The sequence below is a fragment of the Hakea prostrata genome, chromosome 6 (assembly GCF_041222555.1).
Source record: "Hakea prostrata isolate BN-2017 chromosome 6, UWA_Hpros_2, whole genome shotgun sequence".
Classification (NCBI taxonomy): domain Eukaryota; kingdom Viridiplantae; phylum Streptophyta; class Magnoliopsida; order Proteales; family Proteaceae; genus Hakea; species Hakea prostrata.
In genome coordinates this window covers 19651043-19674258 of record NC_142605.1, presented here as the reverse complement: position 1 = coordinate 19674258, position 23216 = coordinate 19651043, and the positions used below count along the sequence as shown (strand labels likewise).

General features: G+C 36.6%; 3 protein-coding genes across 3 annotated transcripts; 1 reads left to right on the top strand and 2 right to left on the bottom strand.

Annotated features, from left to right (window-relative positions):
- Positions 1 to 9516: 9516 nt before the first annotated feature.
- Positions 9517 to 10212, bottom strand: LOC149012486 (snakin-2-like). Its single transcript, XM_089159251.1, has 3 exons — positions 10071 to 10212; positions 9934 to 9961; positions 9517 to 9835 (listed from the first exon to the last, which is right to left on the bottom strand). Exons 1-3 carry the CDS (start codon positions 10146 to 10148, stop codon positions 9654 to 9656), a joined length of 288 nt encoding a protein of 95 aa, XP_089015377.1. The 5' UTR covers positions 10149 to 10212; the 3' UTR covers positions 9517 to 9653.
- Positions 10213 to 14206: 3994 nt separating this feature from the next.
- On the top strand, positions 14207 to 15194 carry LOC149012485 (gibberellin-regulated protein 1-like). Its single transcript, XM_089159049.1, has 3 exons — positions 14207 to 14582; positions 14670 to 14703; positions 14798 to 15194. The coding sequence occupies exons 1-3, from the start codon at positions 14505 to 14507 to the stop codon at positions 14977 to 14979; spliced, it is 294 nt and encodes a 97-aa protein (XP_089015175.1). The 5' UTR covers positions 14207 to 14504; the 3' UTR covers positions 14980 to 15194.
- Positions 15195 to 16550: 1356 nt separating this feature from the next.
- LOC149012484 (protein PLANT CADMIUM RESISTANCE 6-like) lies at positions 16551 to 20195 on the bottom strand. Its single transcript, XM_089158906.1, has 4 exons — positions 19065 to 20195; positions 18863 to 18934; positions 17088 to 17300; positions 16551 to 16991 (listed from the first exon to the last, which is right to left on the bottom strand). Exons 1-4 carry the CDS (start codon positions 19525 to 19527, stop codon positions 16903 to 16905), a joined length of 837 nt encoding a protein of 278 aa, XP_089015032.1. The 5' UTR covers positions 19528 to 20195; the 3' UTR covers positions 16551 to 16902.
- Between the last annotated feature and the right edge of the window lie 3021 nt (positions 20196 to 23216).

Sequence of the window (23216 nt, the reverse complement as noted above, 5' to 3'; positions counted from 1 at the left end):
GTTCCTGAGAACCATATTAAGGGCCATAAATTTGGATGCTATTGAATAGAAAATTGTATTTCCAGAACTATGTCTTATTAGGAAAATAAAACCTCTCCAAAAAAAAAATATTAATGGGCTTAGTAGAACTAGTCCACTAAGACTTTAAAAACTATATCTTAGTAAAACTAATAGGCTAACGGGCCACACATGGGTTAGCCCAAATTACCAACCCAAAACCATTTGGGCTTTGCTCCCTCAACCCAAACACAACCCATTAAAATTCAATTTAAGCCGGTTTGGTCTATAATTGGATGGTTTAATTTTAGCGGTTCAGGTTGCAAATTGAGTGAACACTCCCATGGTGAACACTTGCTTTTTGCAATCATGCATGCCCATTACAATTATGCTTGCATCTCAATGTAACTCAAATCCGCTCCCAATGGTTATGGGCAACAATGTACCACCACAAGATGACACAAACTAACAATTTTAAGTGAAAAACTCCAGTTGTAAGACCCGTTAATCTATGCCAGTCCATCATTTCAAGTATGAGATTAATCTAAATGTCATAGATTCAAGAGAACACTTTTCCTTTTCATTTATATTTTGAAAAAGAAAATTTTCAGATGTATGATAAATAGGTCTCACAACTGGGTTTTCTTTTTGGATAAAGTGTGCTCTTATGCATATTGAGGTGTGGGCTGGGTGGCTATGACATATAATGATTGGGAACAATCAAACCTTGGCCTTTTTACTAAAAAGCATTAATTATTGACAATGGGCTAAGTCTTTGGTGGTAATCTCATAACTAGATTTTACTTCACTTAAATTGTTAGCAGTATTACACTACTATGTGTAATTGAAAATTTTAATCCAATGGTCATAGCATGATAAATTTTACAAGAAATGCTTTGGGATCGCACATTTCAAGCCTTATTTCAACCCGTTTATCAGTGAAGAAAAATGTTTAATAAAAAAAATAATAAAAATAAAAATTTACCAACCAACTATGAACCTTGTGAACTCATGATCGTAAGAAAATTAATTATGCATGCAACTGGTTAATTGATTATATACACCAACTTGCCTCGAAATAAAATGGATTAAACACAATTGAGATCAAGATTGCTCCAATCGATATTAACTCTACCTTCAAGTGCATTATAAGCTATTGGACATCAAAATGTAGGTTTTTCAGCCAAAAAATTTTACTAAAAGTCAAAGTTGTTAACCAAACCTATTGAATTCAACTCCATTGTCTGCCCATTCAAAATCGGTTAGTTTTGATAAATATCTCCTTGAAAAACTATTGATTGCGTGATTTTGTGAATTTACAAATGTATGCCTTTTTAAAATCTCCCGATTTCCTCCTACCCATAAATCTCGATTCAGGCTTTTAGTGTATAGGTTAACCTTTCATGAATCTAGAGTTTTACAACCAAATGGGTATCCTGGATTCACGACCGAGAAATCTCCGGATTCATGTAACTTGACCTCAAATATTTGAATGCAACTCCATTGTGCCATTTAAAATCGTTATTTTGAGGGGGCAGGGAGTTAGTTATGTTTGAAAAAAAGAAGGCTCAATATTAACATGAGAGTTTTACACTACCGAGAAAACTTGACCTCAAAAGAAAGTAACGGTATTCAATATTTTGAGGGGGGAGGGAGAGGAGGTGGGAAAAAAGAAGAAGCTCAAAATGACCCATGGCTAGCATTGTAGCTAACAATTAACAACCCATCTACATGATATGGTCATGGTTTTGATGGGATCGGTAACATAAGACTCCAGCCATGGTACCAAGACACTACCAATCCTACTTCAAGCTCATCTACAAAAGCCTGCCTCACCCATTAGCTAGTCTTTTTTCAAGACCTAGGCATATTTGTAATCTTGTGAACTTATATGGGTGGCGGATCTCATAGATTCTGAGAATAGAAAATGGACAGATGATAGGCTACAAACTTATTTTCAACTAGTGGATGCGGAGCATATCAAAAAAAAAAAGATTAAGCTTATTTCCAAGGGAGGATATGCAAATGCTGGGGAGCAACAAAAACAGGTATCTTCTCTGTTAAATTAGCCTATCATGCTTTATCAAATGCACACTTTGCAAAATTGAAACTGCAGCATCCTCTTTCCTCCATTCCCAAATGGAAATTGGTAGATAGATTGATATGGAAAGAGATTTGGAAATTGCATACCCTATCAAAAATCCACCACTTTATAAATATGTGCGGAGGGACTACCTACTATTGCTGGTTTGAAACAAAAAAAGAAAGTACCACTTGTTTCAACTTGTTGTAAAGGGTGTGAGGAAGATGAAGATGCAACTCATATCATGTTGGGCTGTAACTTTGCAAGAGCTGTATGGTTTGCGAGCGATTTGCATTACTCTCCTCCAGTTGGACACGGGATTAACTTTGCTGAATGGTTTAGAAACCTCTACTTGATTGCTCTTGCAAACAAAGAAGAAGCTAGAAAGTTTGTTAGCTTATGCACTTTCATTTACTGGTTTCTATGGATTGCAAGAAATGGATGGGCTCTTAAAGGAAAGTCATGGACACCAATAGAAGTGGCTTTGAGAGCTAAAGCAACCCATGAAGAATTTTGGATAGCAAATAGGCCCATTTTATCTTTGTTTATGAAAACAGAGACTCAAGCACAAGGAAGAAACATTGCAAATGGTCCATCAGTTCCAATAAGGCCCACAGAGGAACTTGCTTGGAAAGACCCACCTCCAGGATAGTATAAAATCAACACGGATGCCACTTTTACCAAAGGGAAGCCCACGGTGGGCTTGGGCATCATTATTAGAGCCAATGGGGGACAAATTATCACTGTAGCCTCTGAGAAGACAATGGGACATTCTGCTTTGGTAGGGGAGGCTCTCGCTGTATGATCATATGATTAGGCATGTTTCTTGGATTGGGGGAAGATCTATAAAACATTCTTGTGGAACTAGATTGCAAGGAACTAGTACACCTACTTCTTCACCCTAACCGCCCAAACCCCATGGCGATCGAGCCCATTATTGCAGATATTATGCATCTTCAAGCATCCTATTCACAATGTATTTTTTCTTTTATTCCTAGGAATGCCAACTCTGTTGTAGACTTCTTAGCTCGGAAGGCCCAATCAATTGAGAACATGATTGTTTGGCCTGCTTCCACTCCTTGATTTGGAGATTTATGTTCACCTCCCTCGGCTCCTACTCTTGAATAATAAAATTTTCTTACAAAAAAAAAAAAAAAAAAAAGGCATATTTGTAATGGGGATTGGGTGTATAAGTCATCGAGTTGTAGCTCGAGGAGCCCACAAGCCCAAATTCTTTGGGCCCATTGACACTGGAAGAAGAGGTGGATCATTGATTTAGGATTACTTTCACAGAGTCCACTAGTGGTGTCTATAAAATACCAAAGCTTTACCATCTCTTTAACATGTAAATTGTAAGCGTCCTTATGGAGTCTCAACAAAAGTATTCACTTTGGAAGAGCTTTTAACCTCCAGAACCACCTCACCATCTTCTTATCTGGGAATCACAATGCCCTTCCCGGGAAAGAGAGCGTGCCACTTTTTTGGTACAAAATTCCCCATCTAAAGAGAATCGATACTTCCAGGGGTTAGGCTCTCTATCTCTATGAAGGAGTATTTGCCATATTATATTTGCAAAATGGGATGGTATGCCTTGGGTCCAATTTTAGCTCTATCCCAAGGGTCATTTTGTATAAAATCTGCAACTAGGGTAGGAGATTTTGGTGGTTTTAGGCTATTTGGTTTGGATGGCTCCCTAATGCCTATAAACCAAGAAAAGAGGAGACACCTAAGCACCATTGCCAATCCCACGATAAATCTAGTCCTTTAAACCTTACTCAAGCTGCTCCAAATTTTTGATCCCCACTTTTTAAGACTCTTGGGTCAAAGAACGAGGTGTGGGAAAAGTATTTTCCTTCTAGAACTCGAGCCCAAATAGAGTTTGGCTCATTGATGAGTTTCCAAGCTTCTTTAAGCAAGAGAGCCTAGTTACGAGTAGAGGCTTTTCTTAGGCCCATACTTCTTGTATTATGGGTACGGTAGTGATAAGTCCAACTAAAGGAGGGATTGGCCTTTTTAGAGGTATTGTGATTCCAAAATTTGAAGCTTTAGCATCCAATTTAGCAATTCTAGTTCGGCAAAATTAGGGTGTGCCACCATGCCCCCCCCCTCCCTCTCCCAATTTTTGAGATTCTTTTTCTTCTTTCCTATTTTTTAAATTTATATGCCGTTAGCAAGAGTCGAACCACGACCTTCTAACTAAAAGGTATTGGTCTTACCAATCGAGCAACTCTGCCCTCTTTTCATGTGTGAAATATCTATACCTAGCCTCCCCTTTTTTTGAAATTCCTCCCCTCCCCTTTCCCCTTTTTTGAAATTTCTCTTATAACCCTTTTCTGTGAGTGAAATATCAATGCTTGGTCTCCCGATTGGAAAAAAATTTAACCAAAAAGATGATGAATAGTTTTTTTCCCCCGGAAAATAAGTAGTACAAATTTTGTAATCATTATTCGGCCCCCAGTGTTACATCTTGGCTCGCCCCGTGGGTGTCAATTGCGTAGGAAACCCTTTACCGTATTGACCCCGCCATCTAACCGCGTTCAATTCGGCTCGCCGGCCTTTCTTCGGTGTTGGTTTTGGTCTCATCGTTCCGAACCATACCGTTGGTTGTCCAAATTAAGGAATATAAATGTAATTTTACAATTAAAACACTTTACCTTTATCCTATCCCTAATTCCCTATTTCAGTTTTTCGTTTCATCTTTCACTCCTTTTCTTTGATTTACTTGTTTTCTCTTTGTTAATATCATATTCTATCGGTTGTTTGATCGCAATTTTATTAAGATCTTAATGAACTAATAACAAAAGTGGCATGGGTTCGTTCGTACTAAAGTTGTACCGCAATAGATATCGTGTTTAAATTGTTTTCCCTCACCGATTTAATACCGAAATCATATTGAACCCTTTTTGCAAACCCGAAACCATACCATACCGTAAATTCGGTATGGTACAGTTCTGGTTTTTTGTGTTCAAAGTTGATACTGTATCGAATTACGGAAACCATACCAATTGACACCCTTAGCCCCAGGCTCCCACAAGTTTATACACTTTATTAGGGCACCTAAGTAAAGTATGAGTTGATGTTGTTAGCAATCATACCTAATGTGAACATATTGCTACAAATTGGCTATTCTTAACGATATGAAAACTAGGGTTACCAAAATGAACTCTCCAGCATCTTCCTTAAAGTAATGGTCATAGCAGGAAACAGGTTGGTAAGCACAAATCCTTCCAATGGGATTTATGAACTCTATTACTATACAAATGTACATAGCCCAAAGAGAAGAGATGAAGAAAACATTTCTTAATTCCATATAGGCGGTGACTGCTATGATGCATTCGATTTAGTTGAAAGAATCCTAGTGTTGTGCCTCATACCCTGAACCCATTCTCTTCCAAGTGATCGTTCTACAAGGTTGAAAGGGATGTCATTATTGGATTGTATCAACTCCACCCACTTATCATTACATACTTTTCATTCTTGGAAAGTCTTTCAATTTCTTTCATTAGAACATAGCCCCTCATCTCTGATAGTTGTAGTCTTCATCTGTGACCTCTCATCAAATAGACTAGTTGTTTACATTTGAACCCACTTGGGGTTTGGCTCCTCTCCGGGGGAGATATCTCCCAGAGAGTGCCCAGTGAGCTTTGAAGAACTGCCACTTGTAATATTTTGATCTAAAGGCTAAAATGAAAATTTCATTTTTACCCTACTTCAAACTCGCAAGACCAGAGTTGAATCTAAAACCCATTTGGCTTACTCTCCTATCTCCTTCCTCTTGACGCCTGCAATACTGAAGCTTCTTCTTCCTCTTTGTAAAGCCTACTCCCATTTTTACCACGATAAAATAAATAAATAAAAAAAGGTGCTCCCATAAAGAGCATTGTGATCTCTCTCGACCCATGCCGAGAACCATCACCAAACTCTCCTCTCCCTGCAATTCCTCGTTCTTGGCTATAAAAATATGTTATCCTTTCTCTCTTTTCATTTTGATCTGTTTTTTCCTTCTCTAAAGCTCTTTCCCCTAGCCCCCTGTTCCTCCTTTTAAAAGCCATCGTGGATATAGTTGTTGTCACTTGTCAAGCACAGTCTCCTTTTTAACCGATACACAAAATACACTCACAAAGGGAGAGAGAGAGACGACACACAGAGGAGATTTTGATGCTTTTTGGTAGTTCCATGAATTTACAATGTTATTTGCAAGGAGGAAGACCTCATATTCATGGCATCAAAATAAATTCCGCATTTCGATTTCCCAAAAACAGGGTTCATTAATTTCTTCTATCCGTCAATTAACCTTGTAAATTTTCGATTCACCAGAGGAGTGAGTACTATTTCTTTATGTCTGTAGACTCCACCTTGTGCATAGTTTGATAGACTTAATTCTTTTCCTTTTGATTATGGATTTATTGATTGACTTACTCTTCATGTCCATCTTAACTCCAGATTATGAGGGTAAATACAAACAACACTTTGGGCAAGTAGGCTGATCTGGTGAATAGGCAAGGGGAATTCATGGTACAAGTTTCTAGATCTGGACACCTTTCTTAAGTTGGTGAAGAAGGACCCAAATGAAACTTGAAGCTGAGACCAAAAATATGATTTTTACCCTTTAGCATTGCTTCCCCCCCCCCCCCCCCCAAACAAGTCAACAGTCTATCTCCGGCCTCACAGGTGCTATGCTATTCTATCTTCTTTTAACCAAACCTCAAAGAAAGTTTCTAATATTTCTCCCAAACTCATTCATCCATTTCTAAGTTTTAAATTTAAATATTAAGAGGTATTGTGGAAAACGAAGCCCTAAAATGAGGAAGATCAAATTCACCCTTTCTGACGTCTTGCAAGTGTTTTTGTAAAAAGGAAAATATTGGAATCAATATAGGGCTTGAACCAAGGATGCCCATGTCGCCTGGCGACACCGGCGACATGTCGGACATGTCACCCGACTTTTGGTTCCTCAAGAAGCGCCGGAGGAGATAGGCGGAGAGAGGTAGAACTTTTGCAAATCAAACAGTTGGAAGTTGGAACTTGGAAGTTGGAACTTTCTTACGTTTCTTCTTCCTTAAAATGCTGCCATCCTTTTAAGCCTCCGATCTCCTTCAGGGCTTGTCGCCACTTTTGCACCATTTTTGTTGGATCGAAGCGTTGTGGGCGTTCCCGATGCGGTCCGAGCGCGCGCGCCATGGTATGAAAGTTGAACTTTTGAGAGGAAGAAGATGAAGCAAAAAAAAGAAGAAAAAATACATGGACCAGCGAGCAGCTTCAAGCCTTCAACTTCTTTGATGGAATTGTGCCAGGGCAGGAAATCAGGAATATGAAAGAAAGAAGATGAGAAAGAACAAAAGCTGCGTGGGAAAGTAGTAGAACTGCGCTGTGGCCTAGGGTTTCGTCTAGAGGCTCTGTGAACAAATCCGGTTGGTGACTTTGAGTCTGAGTCTGATCGGCCGGTTTGAGACACGGGAAGCTCCTATGATCGCGGCTTGCTGCTAGTTGCTGGGTGTTGATGGTTGAAGGAGCAGAGCAAACGCAGAGGGCTGTCAACTTTTTCGACTGTCGGCGATATATCGCCGATTTTCCGGCGATATGTCTCCGACATATTGTAAAGTCGGTATCGCCAGGGGGTGTCATGTCGCCCCCTGGCGACACCTCGACATTTCGCCCCGTGTCGGCGATATATTGCCGACACGAGGTACTATGGCTTGAACAAAGGTACACGGGTTTTCACTGATTTTTTGGGTTTGAAGTGGATTTGGATTTCCTCCACCCATCTCCCGTCTCCCATTTTTCACTCAACTTTTTGTCATACAATCTATCTGACACAAGCACTCTAGGCCCATCTATTGTCTGGTGGACTGTGAAACAAAATTTTGGATGAAATATGCACTTGGGTGGAGAGGTTTTGGATGCGAAGTGAAGTAGGATAAAAGTTGGAGTTTTATTACCTTTGATCAGAATATTACAGGGGTAGTTTCTTATAGCTCATTGGACAGTCTCTTAAAGATAGTCTCTCTGGAGAGGAGCCAAACTCACCCACTTGTTCACAGAACATACTGCATATGGCACTACAAACCATCTTCGCTAGATTACGTGCCGCTCATCGGCCAGGATATAGAAAGGTTGTAATCAGGACCGATTATTTAACTACGATTCAACAGATCACCCAATCTCTCATATGATTCAATGGTCATTGTCTGATCTACTAGAAGATGTCTGGCTAATATGAGGCAAATTTAATGAATGGGCGTTATTTATATTTTATCCACAAAGTCAAAAGAGAGATATTGATTATTTTTTTTGGGTAGGAAAAAAAGCCTAATTAATTAGGTTAAAAGCGGGAGATTTGTATATCCTCTTAGCAGAAGGGAATGAAACTCATCCCCTGACATGATGGGATCATTGCCTACGGTTTAATTTACATTAAATCAATCAGAGGATGAGATTCATTTCGTTTCGAAATCGATACAACACACATCCTGATCCTGCTACTAACAACCCTAACTATGAATTAGTTTTACATAGTTTGACATAGGGGTAACTATTAACTAGTAACACCCTTTGTATTATAACTTAATTATTATTTTATTCTTTATAACTGTTGAAACTACTAATCCAATCCACCGTTAAGTTTGATCAGTTAACTGATTATATGGCATCTTTATAATTTTTGAAAATTTCAAAAATAACCTTGGATCTCTTATTATTATTTAAAGATAATTACTGATAAATCTTTATACAATCACTTAATTACTAATTAAACATTTTTTTATTTATAAAATTACTATTGTCCCCTCAATTCTAGTGTTGTTTAAAAGCTGTTAAAGTTGGACGCAATGTCCATTTTGTCTTTCGCTAGAATTAAGAAGCTAAAAAACAATATTACATTCATTTAGAAAAATCATATCAACTTTGCCGTTATATTCTAGTGATCATCTTAGATTTTATGCCAATGGTAGGATAGTCAAGCAGTTAACAACCCAACCTCTCATGAGAAGGTCTCGGGTTTACACCCATTTAGCGGCACATATATTAGTAATATTTCCCCCTCCATAATATCAATTCGCCAGCTCAAAAAAAAATCATCTTAGATTTTAAAGGGTGAATTATGATGAGATATAAAGAATTGTTAAATAAAAAACAATAGAACTCTTAGTTGTGTTGAAGCTTTTAAAAATTACAATGATGCCACCTTATCAATTAATTAATAAAATATAACGGCAAGAGAACATTAATAATTTGGGAAAAAGTTTAAGATTCGAGTAGTATTTTGAAAAAAGTAAAAATAAAAATATAATAAAAATAAAAAAAAAAAGGGAATTATAATTATAAAAAAGAGGGAGAGTTAAATTATAAATATAAAATTAAAAGAAAAAAAAAAAAGCCCCTCAACACCCTTAAAAGGGACTTTCAAATAACAAACTCCATAAAAATAAGTTGTAGTAGGAGAATAGTAATTATTCTTTTATTATATAATATTAATAATAATAATAATAATGATCATTAACAAACAAAACCACCCATGGTTTTCACATAAAGATGAAACACACTATGATCACAAACTCTACTGTACGTTATATCCTTATGGGCACTTGTGTTTGTTGCCGTGAGTGGTCATGTTGGCATAGCAAGGACAGACATCTTCGTTACCAGATGTGCCTGGAGGAACACAGTTGCACCTAGCACAGCACGTTCCACAAGCCCTGTTGCAGAGCCGTGGCCTTGACGAAAGCCGGCACCTCGCTGCGCACGCTGCGTTACAATCTGAATTCCAAGGCATGCATGCAAGATGATTATATAAGGCAAGACAAATAACTAGGAATTCCCAGAAAGCTTATTAGCCAGGGATCTCTGTGTTTTACCTATTTTAGTCCCGTCACTGCTGTCCAGCTGCAACTCAATGAAAACAAGGCATGCATTATTAGTAAAAAAAAACATAAAAAGAAAACAGAGAGAGAAATAAACCATTCAAGGTAAAGTTTCGATTCTAGAATATTACTGTTTCTTCAGGTCGGACAACTTGAAGAACGAGGATGCAGAAGAGAAGCAAAGCAACCAGGGACTTGGAGAGAGCCATGATGGAATGAAGAACCAGAAAGGAGATGATTGAAAGTTTAAACCCTGCAGAAGCTTAGAATAGTTCTCGAGTTTGGAAGTATTTGTAAGGAAGTAGGAGAAGAAATGGAAATATATAGAAAAAGAGAGAGAGACTGGAACGTTCTAAACTGATAGCGGCACACGCAGTTAATTAAGTGGCGTTGCCGGAAAGAAGAGTGAAAACAAGAAAGATAACAACGGCAAAAGTAAGGAAAAGTAATGTGTTGTTGTCGCCATTTGTTAGGTGGCCTTTACAAAACGCGTACCATTAAGAAGCAAGAGATTTTAGGCTTTAATTCATTTTTTTTGGAGATCTTTTAGGACTTAAAAGATGATCCTTTGAATTTTAAAATTCAACGCGTCATGTTTATAGAGTATAATTTGAGCTAAATTTAAGATGACATTAACTTCAGATGATGAGATTACTTTTATATATGGAGTATGCATTTGGTAACATTTCAATCTAGGAGACCAGATTTTATGTAAAAGCCCTAAATATGATGATTTATATTCTTATGTTGAGTTCTTTTGCTTGAAACATGACCTTTGAATTTGACACTCAAAATGAAAAATCTAATTTTCAAACAAAGGTACAGGGTAGGAGATCAAGGTTATAAAGGGCGATGGGGTGGTCTCAAGAGACCTTCACCATCTGGATCATTTTTTCATGTTTTGTTCCCCAAAAAAACAAATATTTTGTCATGAATGTTTTCTTTTACAATACCTGCCACCCGTTCTTATGTTTTTCGAAAACAATAAAATGCCATAACTATTCTCCAAGACCATTACCAAATGCATCCAGGTGATTCATTCATTACACTTTAGCATCCACTAGGAGGTGTTCAATGAGATGAACTCGGTGGCTGAAAGAATAGATGTACTTTGGTTCACAAAGCTCTCCCATTTAGTTTTGTATTTCCTTTTGAAACGAAGACTCTAGCCACTAGGAGGGTTTAAGTTTAGCCTTAGTAATCCAAACCTATCTTGATTCTGAACAAGGTATGTGAGTTCAAAAATGTGCATCGAGTGTTTGACTTGGACCAATCTTGCAGGGTCCTAACATCGTGTAGTCGTATGTTGATATATTTGAGTGATACTATAGAACTAAGGGTCGAGTTAAATGTTCGACTTGGCCCAATCCAGCCTAACAGTAGCCCCTAGCCTATAGGATTAGGGTTAGGCTCAAGAGAAGGTTATTTTTGAAAAGCTTGACCTTATTGCAACCCTAAGCTTCTAGCATTTAACAAGGTCTTGGGAATTCATAGCAACGTAGTCTTGCTCCTATTTACAGAGAGATTATCTTCAGATTTGGACACATGATTAAACATTTAAATGTGCCAAGCACAACCCTCTAAAGTATCGATTTTTTTCTATTCTGCCCAAAGTTTAAAGTATTAGTTAAGGTAATTATTATTATTATTATTATTATTATTATTATTATTATTATTATTATTATTATTATTATTATTATTATTATTATTATTATTATTATTATTATTATTATTATTATTATTATTATTATTATTATTATTATTATTATTATTATTATTATTATTATTATTATTATTATTATTATTATTATTATTATTATTATTATTATTATTATTATTATTATTATTATTATTATTATTATTATTATTATTATTGTTATTGTTATTGTTATTATTATTATTATTATTTATTATTATTGTTATTATTATTACTTATTATTATTTTTTATTATTATCATTTTTGAGTGCTGGTAGGGATTTGTATGCATAGGTGTAGAAACCATATGACCGATGAATATTCTTAATCCATACATGGTGTGTATTTAATTGGATTGAGCCCTCAATATTGTTAGATCCTTTTTTGTTTCAATTTTTTTTTTCTATTTTTCTTATTGAAGAAAAAAAATCAAAACAAGAACCTTTTTCTGGACAAAAATGAAAAATAAATTGATAACTTTTGTTTGAATAGGCTATAAATAAGAATAAGTTTGGGTACAAACGAATAAAAACAAAGCCTCCATTAAAACAGTGTTAAACCTTCTCTGGTTTTGCTAGGGTTCTTGGAATTATCCAATGCCAGCTTTCACTACTGCAACCATTTCTGGTTTGTTGTCTCTGTTCGAATTATTCTTGGTTGGTAAGCTAGTTCAATTTCTCATTAGTTTCTTCATTACATGCAACTGTAAGTACTGTTGATTTGGTAAAGGGAATAAATTGAATTCTCCATTTTAAGCAAAAAGCTCCCTTTAGCCTCCATGTATCCGTTGAATGTTGATGCCTTTCTCCGATCAATGTAGCTTGAAAGACTCAATATTCTCCTCCCTCACCCACATTAGTGAAGAAACTCTAGGGTTCCCATTCTTAATTGATTGATTTTGAAGGAGATGATGCTAAAGGAGATAAAGGAAGCAGATTGATAGCAGAGATACGGTTGAATAAAGGAGAGAAATTGAAATGGCTACGGAGAGGGTTGAAATTTAACTATGTTAACTTCTCTTATCATCTTCTTTGCTCCTATTCTCCTTGCAAAAGCGGATGCGCTTCTCCGTTCTGCAATTTTCTTCACTTCACTCCCTCTTTTCGATCTTCTCTTATTGGTATTCCTCTCGTTTCCATCACAAGATCAATGGTTAATCATATGTCAGCAAAGCATGAGCTAGAAAATGAATGAGATTGAGAACTGAAGAAACTCGTACAAATCTCTCAAAATCTTGAGACGCTTCAAGCAAGAGGAGCCACAACCAAAGTGATGAGAATAGATTTGGAGGGTTTTTTGGAATGAAACTGAAGAGAAAAGATAGGGTATTCATAAAAACAATTTACCTTTACAATTATACTCTCCATTTGAATTGGAATTTGTATGTGATCTTGTACAAAACTGAATAGAATGAGTTTTTGACTAAAATTCATAACAAATAAAAAGTCTATTATGAATTTTAAAGGATTTTTTTTATTATTTTAAAGGAAAAGTGGAATTAAATGGATACCAAACACCTAAAAAGAAAATGTCAGAAAATAAAAATTAATATAAAAAAGACCTTTAATTCATCCATGGTGAAAGTTATTTATTGCAAACTTCAGGGTGCTATCCTAAAAAATGGATCCTAGTGTTTGTTGGCAGTTCTTTTTAAGAACTTCTTTTATTTCCAGTTATCCATGCATATCAATGATCCTTGTGTATATCGATTTTTATAGTAAACTTTAGCCTGATATAATCAAAGCTAAATATATATTCATTATCCATGATATATTCTTTTTTAATCAAATATAAGATCTGATCGTAAATACAGAAATATTTCCACACTGTGGATAGATAAAATAAAATGATTTGATAGGCAGATCAAAATCCTCTACGAGCTGATTTTCTGTTTCTAATAATTATTTGATTCATTGTTTTATATTGACTACAATTTTTGAGCTCAAGACAAAAAACCAATCACTAGATTGGTACTTTACGTGGATGAGATGACTAATATAGAGAAATATGAAGTCAAGAAGAAGCTAGTGCCAAATTATTGGTGTAGTGTCACTGTTATGTGTTGATGAGAATGATTTTACCAAGCTTTGAAGATTACTGATATCAATTTATTTTAGTGTAAGATCCAAATCATCTGTTTTATGATTTATGATAGAAACAAAGGATTTAGGCCAGACACTATTACTGGTCTTCTTGATCAAAGAGTATCTTAAAATTTGATTGAGACATGTTGTTGTAATCTTTACATTATATAATGAATTTTTTTTATTAATACTGTAAATCATAATGAATGCATGCGTTGCTTTTGAATTTTTTTTTTTTTCTCCTTTTCTTTTTCAATTTTTAGTGTTAATTTCTTAGTGTTTATTTTAACCAAAAAAAATGGAAAAGACAACACGGAGAAGAGAGCCTTAGCTTTGAGCAAAAGGTACCGACTAGAGAGTCGACAAAGAACAGCTGTGCCGCACCCTCAAAAGTATTGAATGAAACGCCTAATAATAACACCTGCCTGGTTGGGTTTTCCTTATGGCAACAGCACTTGGTTTTCATATTTTCCCCGTTTCCTCTCATACCAAAGTCTTCTAAATGCATCACAGAATTTCATGCACGTGTGGCTAAACTTGCCAACTGGAAATTAATATTTTTTGTTTCAACTTTCATGGTTATCTACTTCTAGTTCGTTCGTGCCACAAGCTAGAATGTTCCTGGCAAGATCTTGAAGCCCTCACATGTACCCTCCCCTACTGCAATCTTTCTCTAACTCACTCCATCTATAAATATGGAGTACTCTTACCTCCCTTGAGTTCGTCAAAAAGCCCAAAAGAAAAACAGGTCAGATTCCTGTAGTCTTCTTCTTTTCTTCGGCACCATGGCTGTCTCCAAGGTTTTAGCTGCTTCACTTTTAATCTTTCTCTTTGCTCTTCACATGGTTGAAGCTGAAGAAATGGTAAGCGATTAAGCAATACTTGCCTCTCCTTTTTTTCTCTTCTCTTTGGGTTTCTAACATTTTATCCTGGGTTTGTCAAAACCACAGCTGAACAGCAGTAAAGCATCCACCAAGACCATAGGTAATACAATTATTATAGACCCCACCAGAACACCCTTTGTGTGATCTTCTAGGGTTGTCTTCTTGGCTTAATTGTTTCTGTTTTGGTGTTTCAGATTGCGCAGCAGCTTGTGCTGCAAGATGCAGGTTAGCTTCGAGGCAGAAGATTTGTCATAGGGCTTGTGGGACCTGCTGTGCTAGATGCAATTGTGTCCCTCCGGGCACGTCAGGGAACCAAGATGTTTGTCCTTGCTACGCAACCATGACTACCCATGGCGGCCGGCGCAAGTGTCCTTAAACACTGGTCTCTTAATAGGATTGTTTTGTCTAGCTTGTTATTGTCTTTATATCGTTGCTCTACTGTTTGTAAGTAATAAATAAGAAGGTGTTCTCTTGTTTGTAAAATTATGACAGACCTTGTCCTTAGTGTTATTATTATGAATAATATAAACTTGAACGCGCCCCTAATATGAATTGCAGGGATGTGAATAATTGAGGATGTGGATGCTGATGTTAGATTTTATTTTCAGAGTTCTATAATTGCTTTTACCAACCACCACCACCCCTCCCCCCTCCCCACCACACACAAAAGAAAAACCCTATAATTGCGTGCTCGTTCCGGATGGCTAAAACAGTTTGACCCATCGATCAGTTCTGTAACATTGATATTTTTATTTCTCGTGCAGTGCGAGTAGAATTATGATCCGTTAGGGTGGATGACTATATTTTTTCATCACATGCTAACTTATGGTGACCTGAAAAAAGAATATATATATATATTAAAAAAAAAAAAAAAGTCATATCATTAAGAAAAAGAGTGTAAGTCAGGAAATCTGGACGCCAACAAAGAGACATCAACCATTTATAAAAACAGAATTAAATAGAACTACATTAAAGTGTATGACAATTTTAAAAATTTCAGAAACTAAACTAAGACTAAACCAATATAAAGAAGAGCTAAAGCCTTGGAGAGAGCCAAAACAGCTGGTAGGCATGTTATGATACCGGTTGTTATGAGTGACATAGCTAGACGTACGTTTGTGGTCATGTTATGGTTGAATCTGGCTTTACTTTTGTCAATATAGTATACTACTATTCTAATCTTCACCTCTTAATTTTAGATATAGCTAGAGGTACGTGTGGGTGGTCATGTTATGGTTGAATCTGGCTTTACTTTCGTCAATATAGTATACTACTATTCTAATCTTCACCTCTTAATTTTAGATATAGCTAGAGGTACGTGTAGGTGGTCATGTTATGGTTGAATCTGGTTCTACTTCTGCCAATAGGGTATAACACTATTTCTATCTTTACCTAAAATCTTCTACATATAGATTGAACATTATGTTTTTCTCACACCTTTCTGTCACATATGTATGGGAGGACATCTACTTCTTAAGTAATGATAAGGTGAGCTTTGAAAAAAAAATGACAAGGTGAGCTAAATATATGTAGGACTCGCTGCCAAATATTAATGGAGATCTTTTTCACTCAAGTCTCTCTTTAACCCATCTTCCCACATTCACGTGAGTATAAGACTTATATTGCCCTACCTGTCATGAATTGATTCTGTGAGTGTGGGTTGCATAACTTTATTTAAATGTGACCCGATAAGTGGAAGGATATACGCGGCGGAAAGGTTTTGAACTCTCTAAATATATAATGAAAGGATGTGTAGAGATTACCGTCTATTCACATGACTAGAGGATCCCAACTCCCAATTCCTAGTGAGGTGATAGTAGTGTTAATACTACATTCAACGGGAGCATAACCAAACCCAATCGTAACCTAATCACAAATCTAGATCAGACGATTGTCCCAAAAGTAAACCCCCAACTCCTAGAGCCTCTTTAATTAGTTGGTGATTCCTACATTCTGGTTCCCTACCTCTCCTATTTTGCCAAAAAAATATGGGCACTTCGATTAAAATGACCCACCTATATCTATTGCTCTGATGAGCAGTAAATCTTTGATTTATAACTGGGAATTACAGTATCATCATAGGTTTTCCAAGAAGAGAGACTTGGTTATTTTCCTTCAACTAAGATACATGGAGCTGAGACTTTCATTATATATTCCCTCAGTAAATAACAAATAGAAAGAACCACAAAGAACAATCACAGAAAAAAGACACTAAAAGACATGCAAGGACAATAGGAAAATAAGAGTAAACGAAAAATGACAACTCAATCACAGTTGGCCAACTAAATCAACTTTTTGATCATCCCATCATAGTTTGACTCGTTGGAGGAACCATGGAGACCTGTTGCTGCTGCAAGTTTTGATTCTTTGTCATGTTGCCATACCACCCTAAAAATTTGAGAGAGGGAAAGAATGAATTAACAAGGAGTGAATTGAAACAAGGGAAAAATCATATTTTTTTAACTTTTAGGGTTTATAAATTACCCAAGGCAGGATCAATCCCTCGGTTTTTAAGTTCCCTGTATTCTTGACTTAAAGCACAGCATTCACAGAGAAAATGGACGATCCAATCCGGTGCAGGAGCTTCCACCAGGTCAAACTTGCTCCTCAGCTTTGTACGATACGTGCATGACAATAAGCATGGTATCCCGATCAGGAACCCAATCGCTCCATAGAACATTCCACTTGTTGCACACGCTGCACAATTAATCATCAGATAGGCATTAGAAGATTGTCTCAAATCCATCTCTGGCTCAAAGTTTTCAACTCGAAAAGTAGCTTTGATGTACACGTTAATTTAAACTGTAATGAGGATTTTTTTTTTTTTTTTTTTTTTTCTTTCAGAGCAGTAGCTTTTTGTATATAGGTGGTCAATCCCACAACTTCTTCACTAAGAAGTATAGAATTAAAAAAATTAATTCTTTTTAAGTGGAGCCTCAATTCTATCCGACCTGTGTTAATTAAACAACTCTATTTGTTAATTAAGATGGGATAAAAATCTAGGTTAGCATCATAATCAGTTAAAGCCAATTGTGTTCTTATCCGACCCAATCAAGGTTAATTAGGGCTAAGTCGAGCTTGATATAATAGCATTTCTGTTTAAGTTTGGGTCCCTAAGGTAAGTTCTTGACCTATTAACAAGCCTAGCTAAAAGGTATCCCAATATATAATTAGTATTATTACCAAAAAGATATATATATATATAATTAGTATAGAATAATTAAGCATACACCTTTGGGTTTGTAAACTATACATCTATACCCTCTTTGAATTTTTTTTCTATTATATTTGCATTTTCTAGATTTCAAGATTACATAGCAACCATACGATCTTGCCCCCATTAAAATAATGGGGTTAAGTAATGACTTAGTACCTATTTTTTTTTAGCGTTCCCATATTATCTCCAACTTCATAACAAGCATGGAATATTTTTTTTTATTGAATTGAATGACTAGGAAACTATGTACATGGTGTTGTATACTTTAGTTGTTTTTAGTTACTTTTTCAATTTTATCTCCAATTATAAGGAGATTCAATAAGAGCAGATATATTTAGTAGCAATAGTGTTAGGTACATAATAGCTAACAAAGTCAGAAGGTGTATATGTAATTTTTTTCATCAGTATATATATGTTTTTATAAGGTTTGGGAATGAGAATTCGAATTTGTATTGAAATTTAATAGAGGCTGTGTTTGGCTAGTCTTCTCAAAATAGATCCTATGCTTAGAAGGTCTAGAACACATCTAGCACAAAAAATAGAGATGAAAGCAATTTTATAATAATATTCTAGAATCGAAATCAGTTCCAATATTGGATACCAAAAACAGCAGCATAGATTAAAATTATTGATTTTAATCAGAATCCACCCTAGTAGTCATAATTTCAATTGATTTCTGAAAGAAAAGAAAAAAAAATCTGTTATCATTTCTTTTTTTGAATAGAAGAAATCAATAAACTGACACTTCTAATGGAACTCCTTAGTTTATTTGAATCAAAATCTAGAAAAGAAATCACAAGTCTGAAAATCTTTGTCCATTCTGTTTCTAATTTTTAGAATTTCAAACCGATTCCACGATGATTAGGAGAAGAAGAAAATATAGCCTCCCCCATGAATCTAATGAGTTAACTCCGGATTTGAATCGGCTAAGGATCGTCAGAAATAAATTGGTGAGAACACAATCAAGAATTCAAATGAATTAATCTAACTCAACTCGCCGGAGTTATTTCTTTCCAGCGTATCAAATCAACGTAGAACTTACTGGTGTGGCCATTGTCGATGATTTCAGCAATCTGTCCGAACGCCAAGCATGGCATTATAAATGACATTAGAGCTGCATGAGCACAACAAAAGTTAAAACATCGATCAGCTTTCCTCCCAAGCAAAATTCCCTAATTCATGCTTTGAATTCATTAAAACTGCGAAAACATAAAAAGAGAGAGATAGAGTCTTTAGTTGTTTACCGCTTTCAGGATCATCCATGCAGTCAAAGAGACCGGTGGTCCAACCCTGATTGGCGGCATTTGTACCGTAAGCCCCCATCATGGCAGGATTTTGCACTGGAACCCCTGCCGCCGCAACGTTAGGCTGAAGAGCTGGTTTGTAATCGGGCGGCAACGTCTGAGGAGGATAAGCCTGCACATTTGGTTGCGGTTCATAAAAAGTAGCATTAGGTTGTTGTGTATAAACAGTACCAGCAGCATTTGGTTGCTGTGGTGGAAACTGCACCGGCTGGTTTTGTGTAGATTGGTAACTGTTCTGATGATGAGGAGAAGGGTGTGCTTGTGGGCTAGGTTGTGGAGGATATTTTGCTGGAGGGTAGTTTTGTGGCTGTGACGTCTGAGGAGGATAATTTGCTCCCGCTGCCATAGGAGGATAGTTTTCTGCTATGGGTGTTTGATACTGAGGAGGAAAGCTAGCCGGCATTGCCTGTCCCTGAGGAGGAGGAGGGAGGAGGATAGCTTTCTGGTTTGGGTGGCTGACCCTGAGACTGAGGAGGAGGATAGGTTGCTGCTGTGGGTTTCTGATTATGAGCTGGAGGAGGATAGTTTGCTGCTCTTGGTGTCTGACCCTGAGGAGGATAGCTTGCGGCTGTATATGCCGGCGGCGTTGCCTGATGTGGATGTGGGTGTGGTTGTGGTTGTGCCGGTGGACCTCGTGGTTGCTGTGTAGGGTGAGGATTTCTTTGTGGTGGGTATGAAACCGGTTTTGGAGATGGTGAAGCTGGAGAGTTTTGGTAGGTGAACTGGAACTGGGTGTAGTGTTGGTTTATTTCGGTATCCTGGGCTTGGTTTTCTTGGGGGATTTCTTGGCCGTGTTGGGAGTCATGGGTCTCCTGAGATATCTCTTGGGCTGGGTCAGTGTTGTCTGGATAGACTTCGTGGCCGGATGCTGGATCAGATTCCGGCTGCATCCCTAGTGTTGATGATGGATCATAGTCGGATTGTGGGTCAGATTCCGGCTGCATTTCCATTGCTTCTGCCGGCCTACCCATTGGCTCTCTCTCTCTCTTCTCTCTTCTCTCTCTCGCTCTCTCTCGATCAGGAAAACCAACTGGGTTTTCTTATAAAGAGAAGATAGGATTATTCCATTATTCTCTTCACTCTGGTACGTTTAAGCAATCGATTAAGTTTGATTATGCGAAATAGTTGAATGTGTTGACTTCTCATATTGATTCATTTTAGCTGGTCAACTGTCTGTAACGTGCAAAGGCGTCGACGCATCAATACCCGTGAAAAATGATATAGCCTCTCCTCCACTACCTTGCTCCCTTCAAAACGTTACTAGTTTCTCACCCGAGATTCTATATTTTCAGTCAACGAAATTTAAAAAATAAAAATAATAAAGATCTTATAATGGATATAGACAATAGATTTGTTAAGGTATCTCTATAATAATTTGCAAGTTGCAAAGTGTCATGGTGCAAAACCATATTACTTAACCTTGTCTACTTCATTAATTTTATATAAATTGCAAAATGCATGTTGGTTGTTAGCTAGTGGCTTTTGCACCAGTGTGGACTATCTAAATATTAAGTGGATTGTTAGGATAAACACCGAAGTATTAGGGATATGACAGTTGTATATCAGTATTATACTGTATCTTATTATGTTCGTATTTTTGTACAGTTCTTGTATTTATTTTACAAGTATGTATGGTTGTACATCTTATATGTACTCTACTCTCCCTCTCCTTTTTCTTTTCTTTTTTCTTTTGGGGGCTCAAACTCTACTCTCGTTGAGTAGTACATTTGTTTGCAGTTTTACATGGTATCCTAAGCCTCATTTTGAATCTTTCGATTTTTGTTTTCTTTCTTATCCATGTTCATTGCATCCACCGGAATTTCCGCTCCTTCGCCTCTCTGGTTATAATCAATGTTCATGTTGTGTATCCGCGACACCTCTCCCCAATGCTTGCATCTTGACTCTTTGAAGGTCAAAAGCAAGAGGTAAGTAACTTAACTAAAATCCTCTTTCCTAGTGAAAAGTCAGTTCAAACACCTCTCCTTTATCAAGATTTTGTTTGTGTTAAAGTATATATGCATGATAGCATGCCCATATACATGATCTCCCTATTCTTTGATGCTCTTCCATCACAATGGTCTTACGTAGTCGGTCCCCAAATGCCTATGAGCATTTCTAACTTGAATAGCAGAAAATAAGAAAGCAACTTTTTGTTTATATACGACGTAGGACTCTACATCGCACACCTCCCAGAATGTGACAACAAATTTTTTGTTGTACGTGGCCCATAAATCAAATCAATGTGATATATATATACTCATGAAGCTATCAATATATTTTCAATTTGCCATAAAAGAATTCACAATGAAGATCTCTCTTGAACATCCTAAACAGATATTGATGTCATTCTCAAAACTTGGCCTTAGACCCAAAAAATATATTTAAAAAAGAAGAAAAAAAGAAAAAGAAACTCTACAAATCTCTATCATGTTTTATGAGAAACTGTTAGGGATCAATCAAGTGAAGTTACACTATTCCCTTGCGGGTTGAACTTCAGTGCTACATATGGTCACGATCTCCCAAGTGGTCAACCACTCAATTTGTTTTTTTTTATTACAGGTATGTATGGTTGAAAAAGTGAAAGTTAAATAAATAATAATAATTTTAAAAAATGCAAATCAGGTGGTCAAGATTTCACCTCGACCATCCATTACATTCTCACCATACGGCATTGAAGCTCCATCCTTCCCTTGCACACCCCCCGGTGAAGTGATAGGCTAGGAGCATAGGTGAAAATGCCAAGTCTCCAAATACCATTTCAATGCAGTATTATCATCCAAATCACACTACATACGTATGAGTGCTGCTTGAAGACCCTGGACATAACAAACCAGTGCTTGATTATCTGTCTCCACAATGACACACTACAACCTTGATCCGCCATTTCCAGTATGACATGCTGTATGCTCGATGCCTCACCATGACACGATCACCACAGAAGAAAAAAATTAAAACAAAGAAAAGAAAATTTCTTTTAATTTAAACATCAAACCTCAAGATAGAATAAAGATCAAAAGTTTAATCCATCTGTACAATAATGCAAATGGCTGTATGTAAGCATCTAAGTTAGTTAATGGATAAACAAAACTATGGGTATACACTGCCAGCGGTGTACATCGTCTTTCAAAAGTGGGACATGCAATTTGCTAGGAAAAAATTGGAAAAAAAAATTCACATAATTTAATTTACAATTATATATATATCAACTCAGTTTTTTATTAAATCAAATTATTCGAAATAAAATATGCTTTGTGAAGCGGTTTCCATTGACTTGGTAAAATGATTGACATTCTTCTAAGCCTAGGAGGTTTGAATTAAACCATGCAAGTTGGCAAGTGGGTTTCTACCTTATTCCATGCTGCTTCTTTTCTTTTTTTTTCTTTTCCCGGAGATTTTCATGATGAGAACTGGAGAAACCGAGTTCCCAGCTGGGTGCATTCTCATCTGTTCATGAATGTCTTTCACGATGTAAACCAAACTGATGTATATATAAATATCAATTTGATAACAGTCGACTCAGAATTAAGCGAAGAGATTACGTGTGGTTATGTCGTATCATCAAATCAACACAAGGTCAAATGAGCGAGAGATCAATTGGGAGTACTTGTAAGGACAAAGGGCATCAATGTGGATATGATTTTAATTGCATACTCTAGTGGTCGGGCCAGGGGTCAAAACAAGGGCCTGGTTTGGCTCGGGTTTTTCTAAACCTGAGCAAAACCCACATTAGACCCTTTAGTTCAGCCCAGGCTCACCCTAACCTAGACTCAGGGTTAAAATGTCTCAATTGAGGACCTGCCTTATCGGGTTCAGTCCAGCCTAGGTTTGCTATGATTGACCCTGGTTAGATTGGGCTAGTCCAGATTGTCCCTGCTTAATCTTGTTGGCCCTGAATGACATTGATTCACACTGCATCAAATAGAATAATGAAAATGCATCCTTTCATAATTTTTGATTTTTTGAATCCTTGAAATAAAATATTACATCCAAATGTTCACCACCCTGCAAAGGATTCATATCAACACACTAATATATAAGAGCAATTGGCATTTGTTAATTAATCATATTCAAACTAAATTTAAACTTTATCAT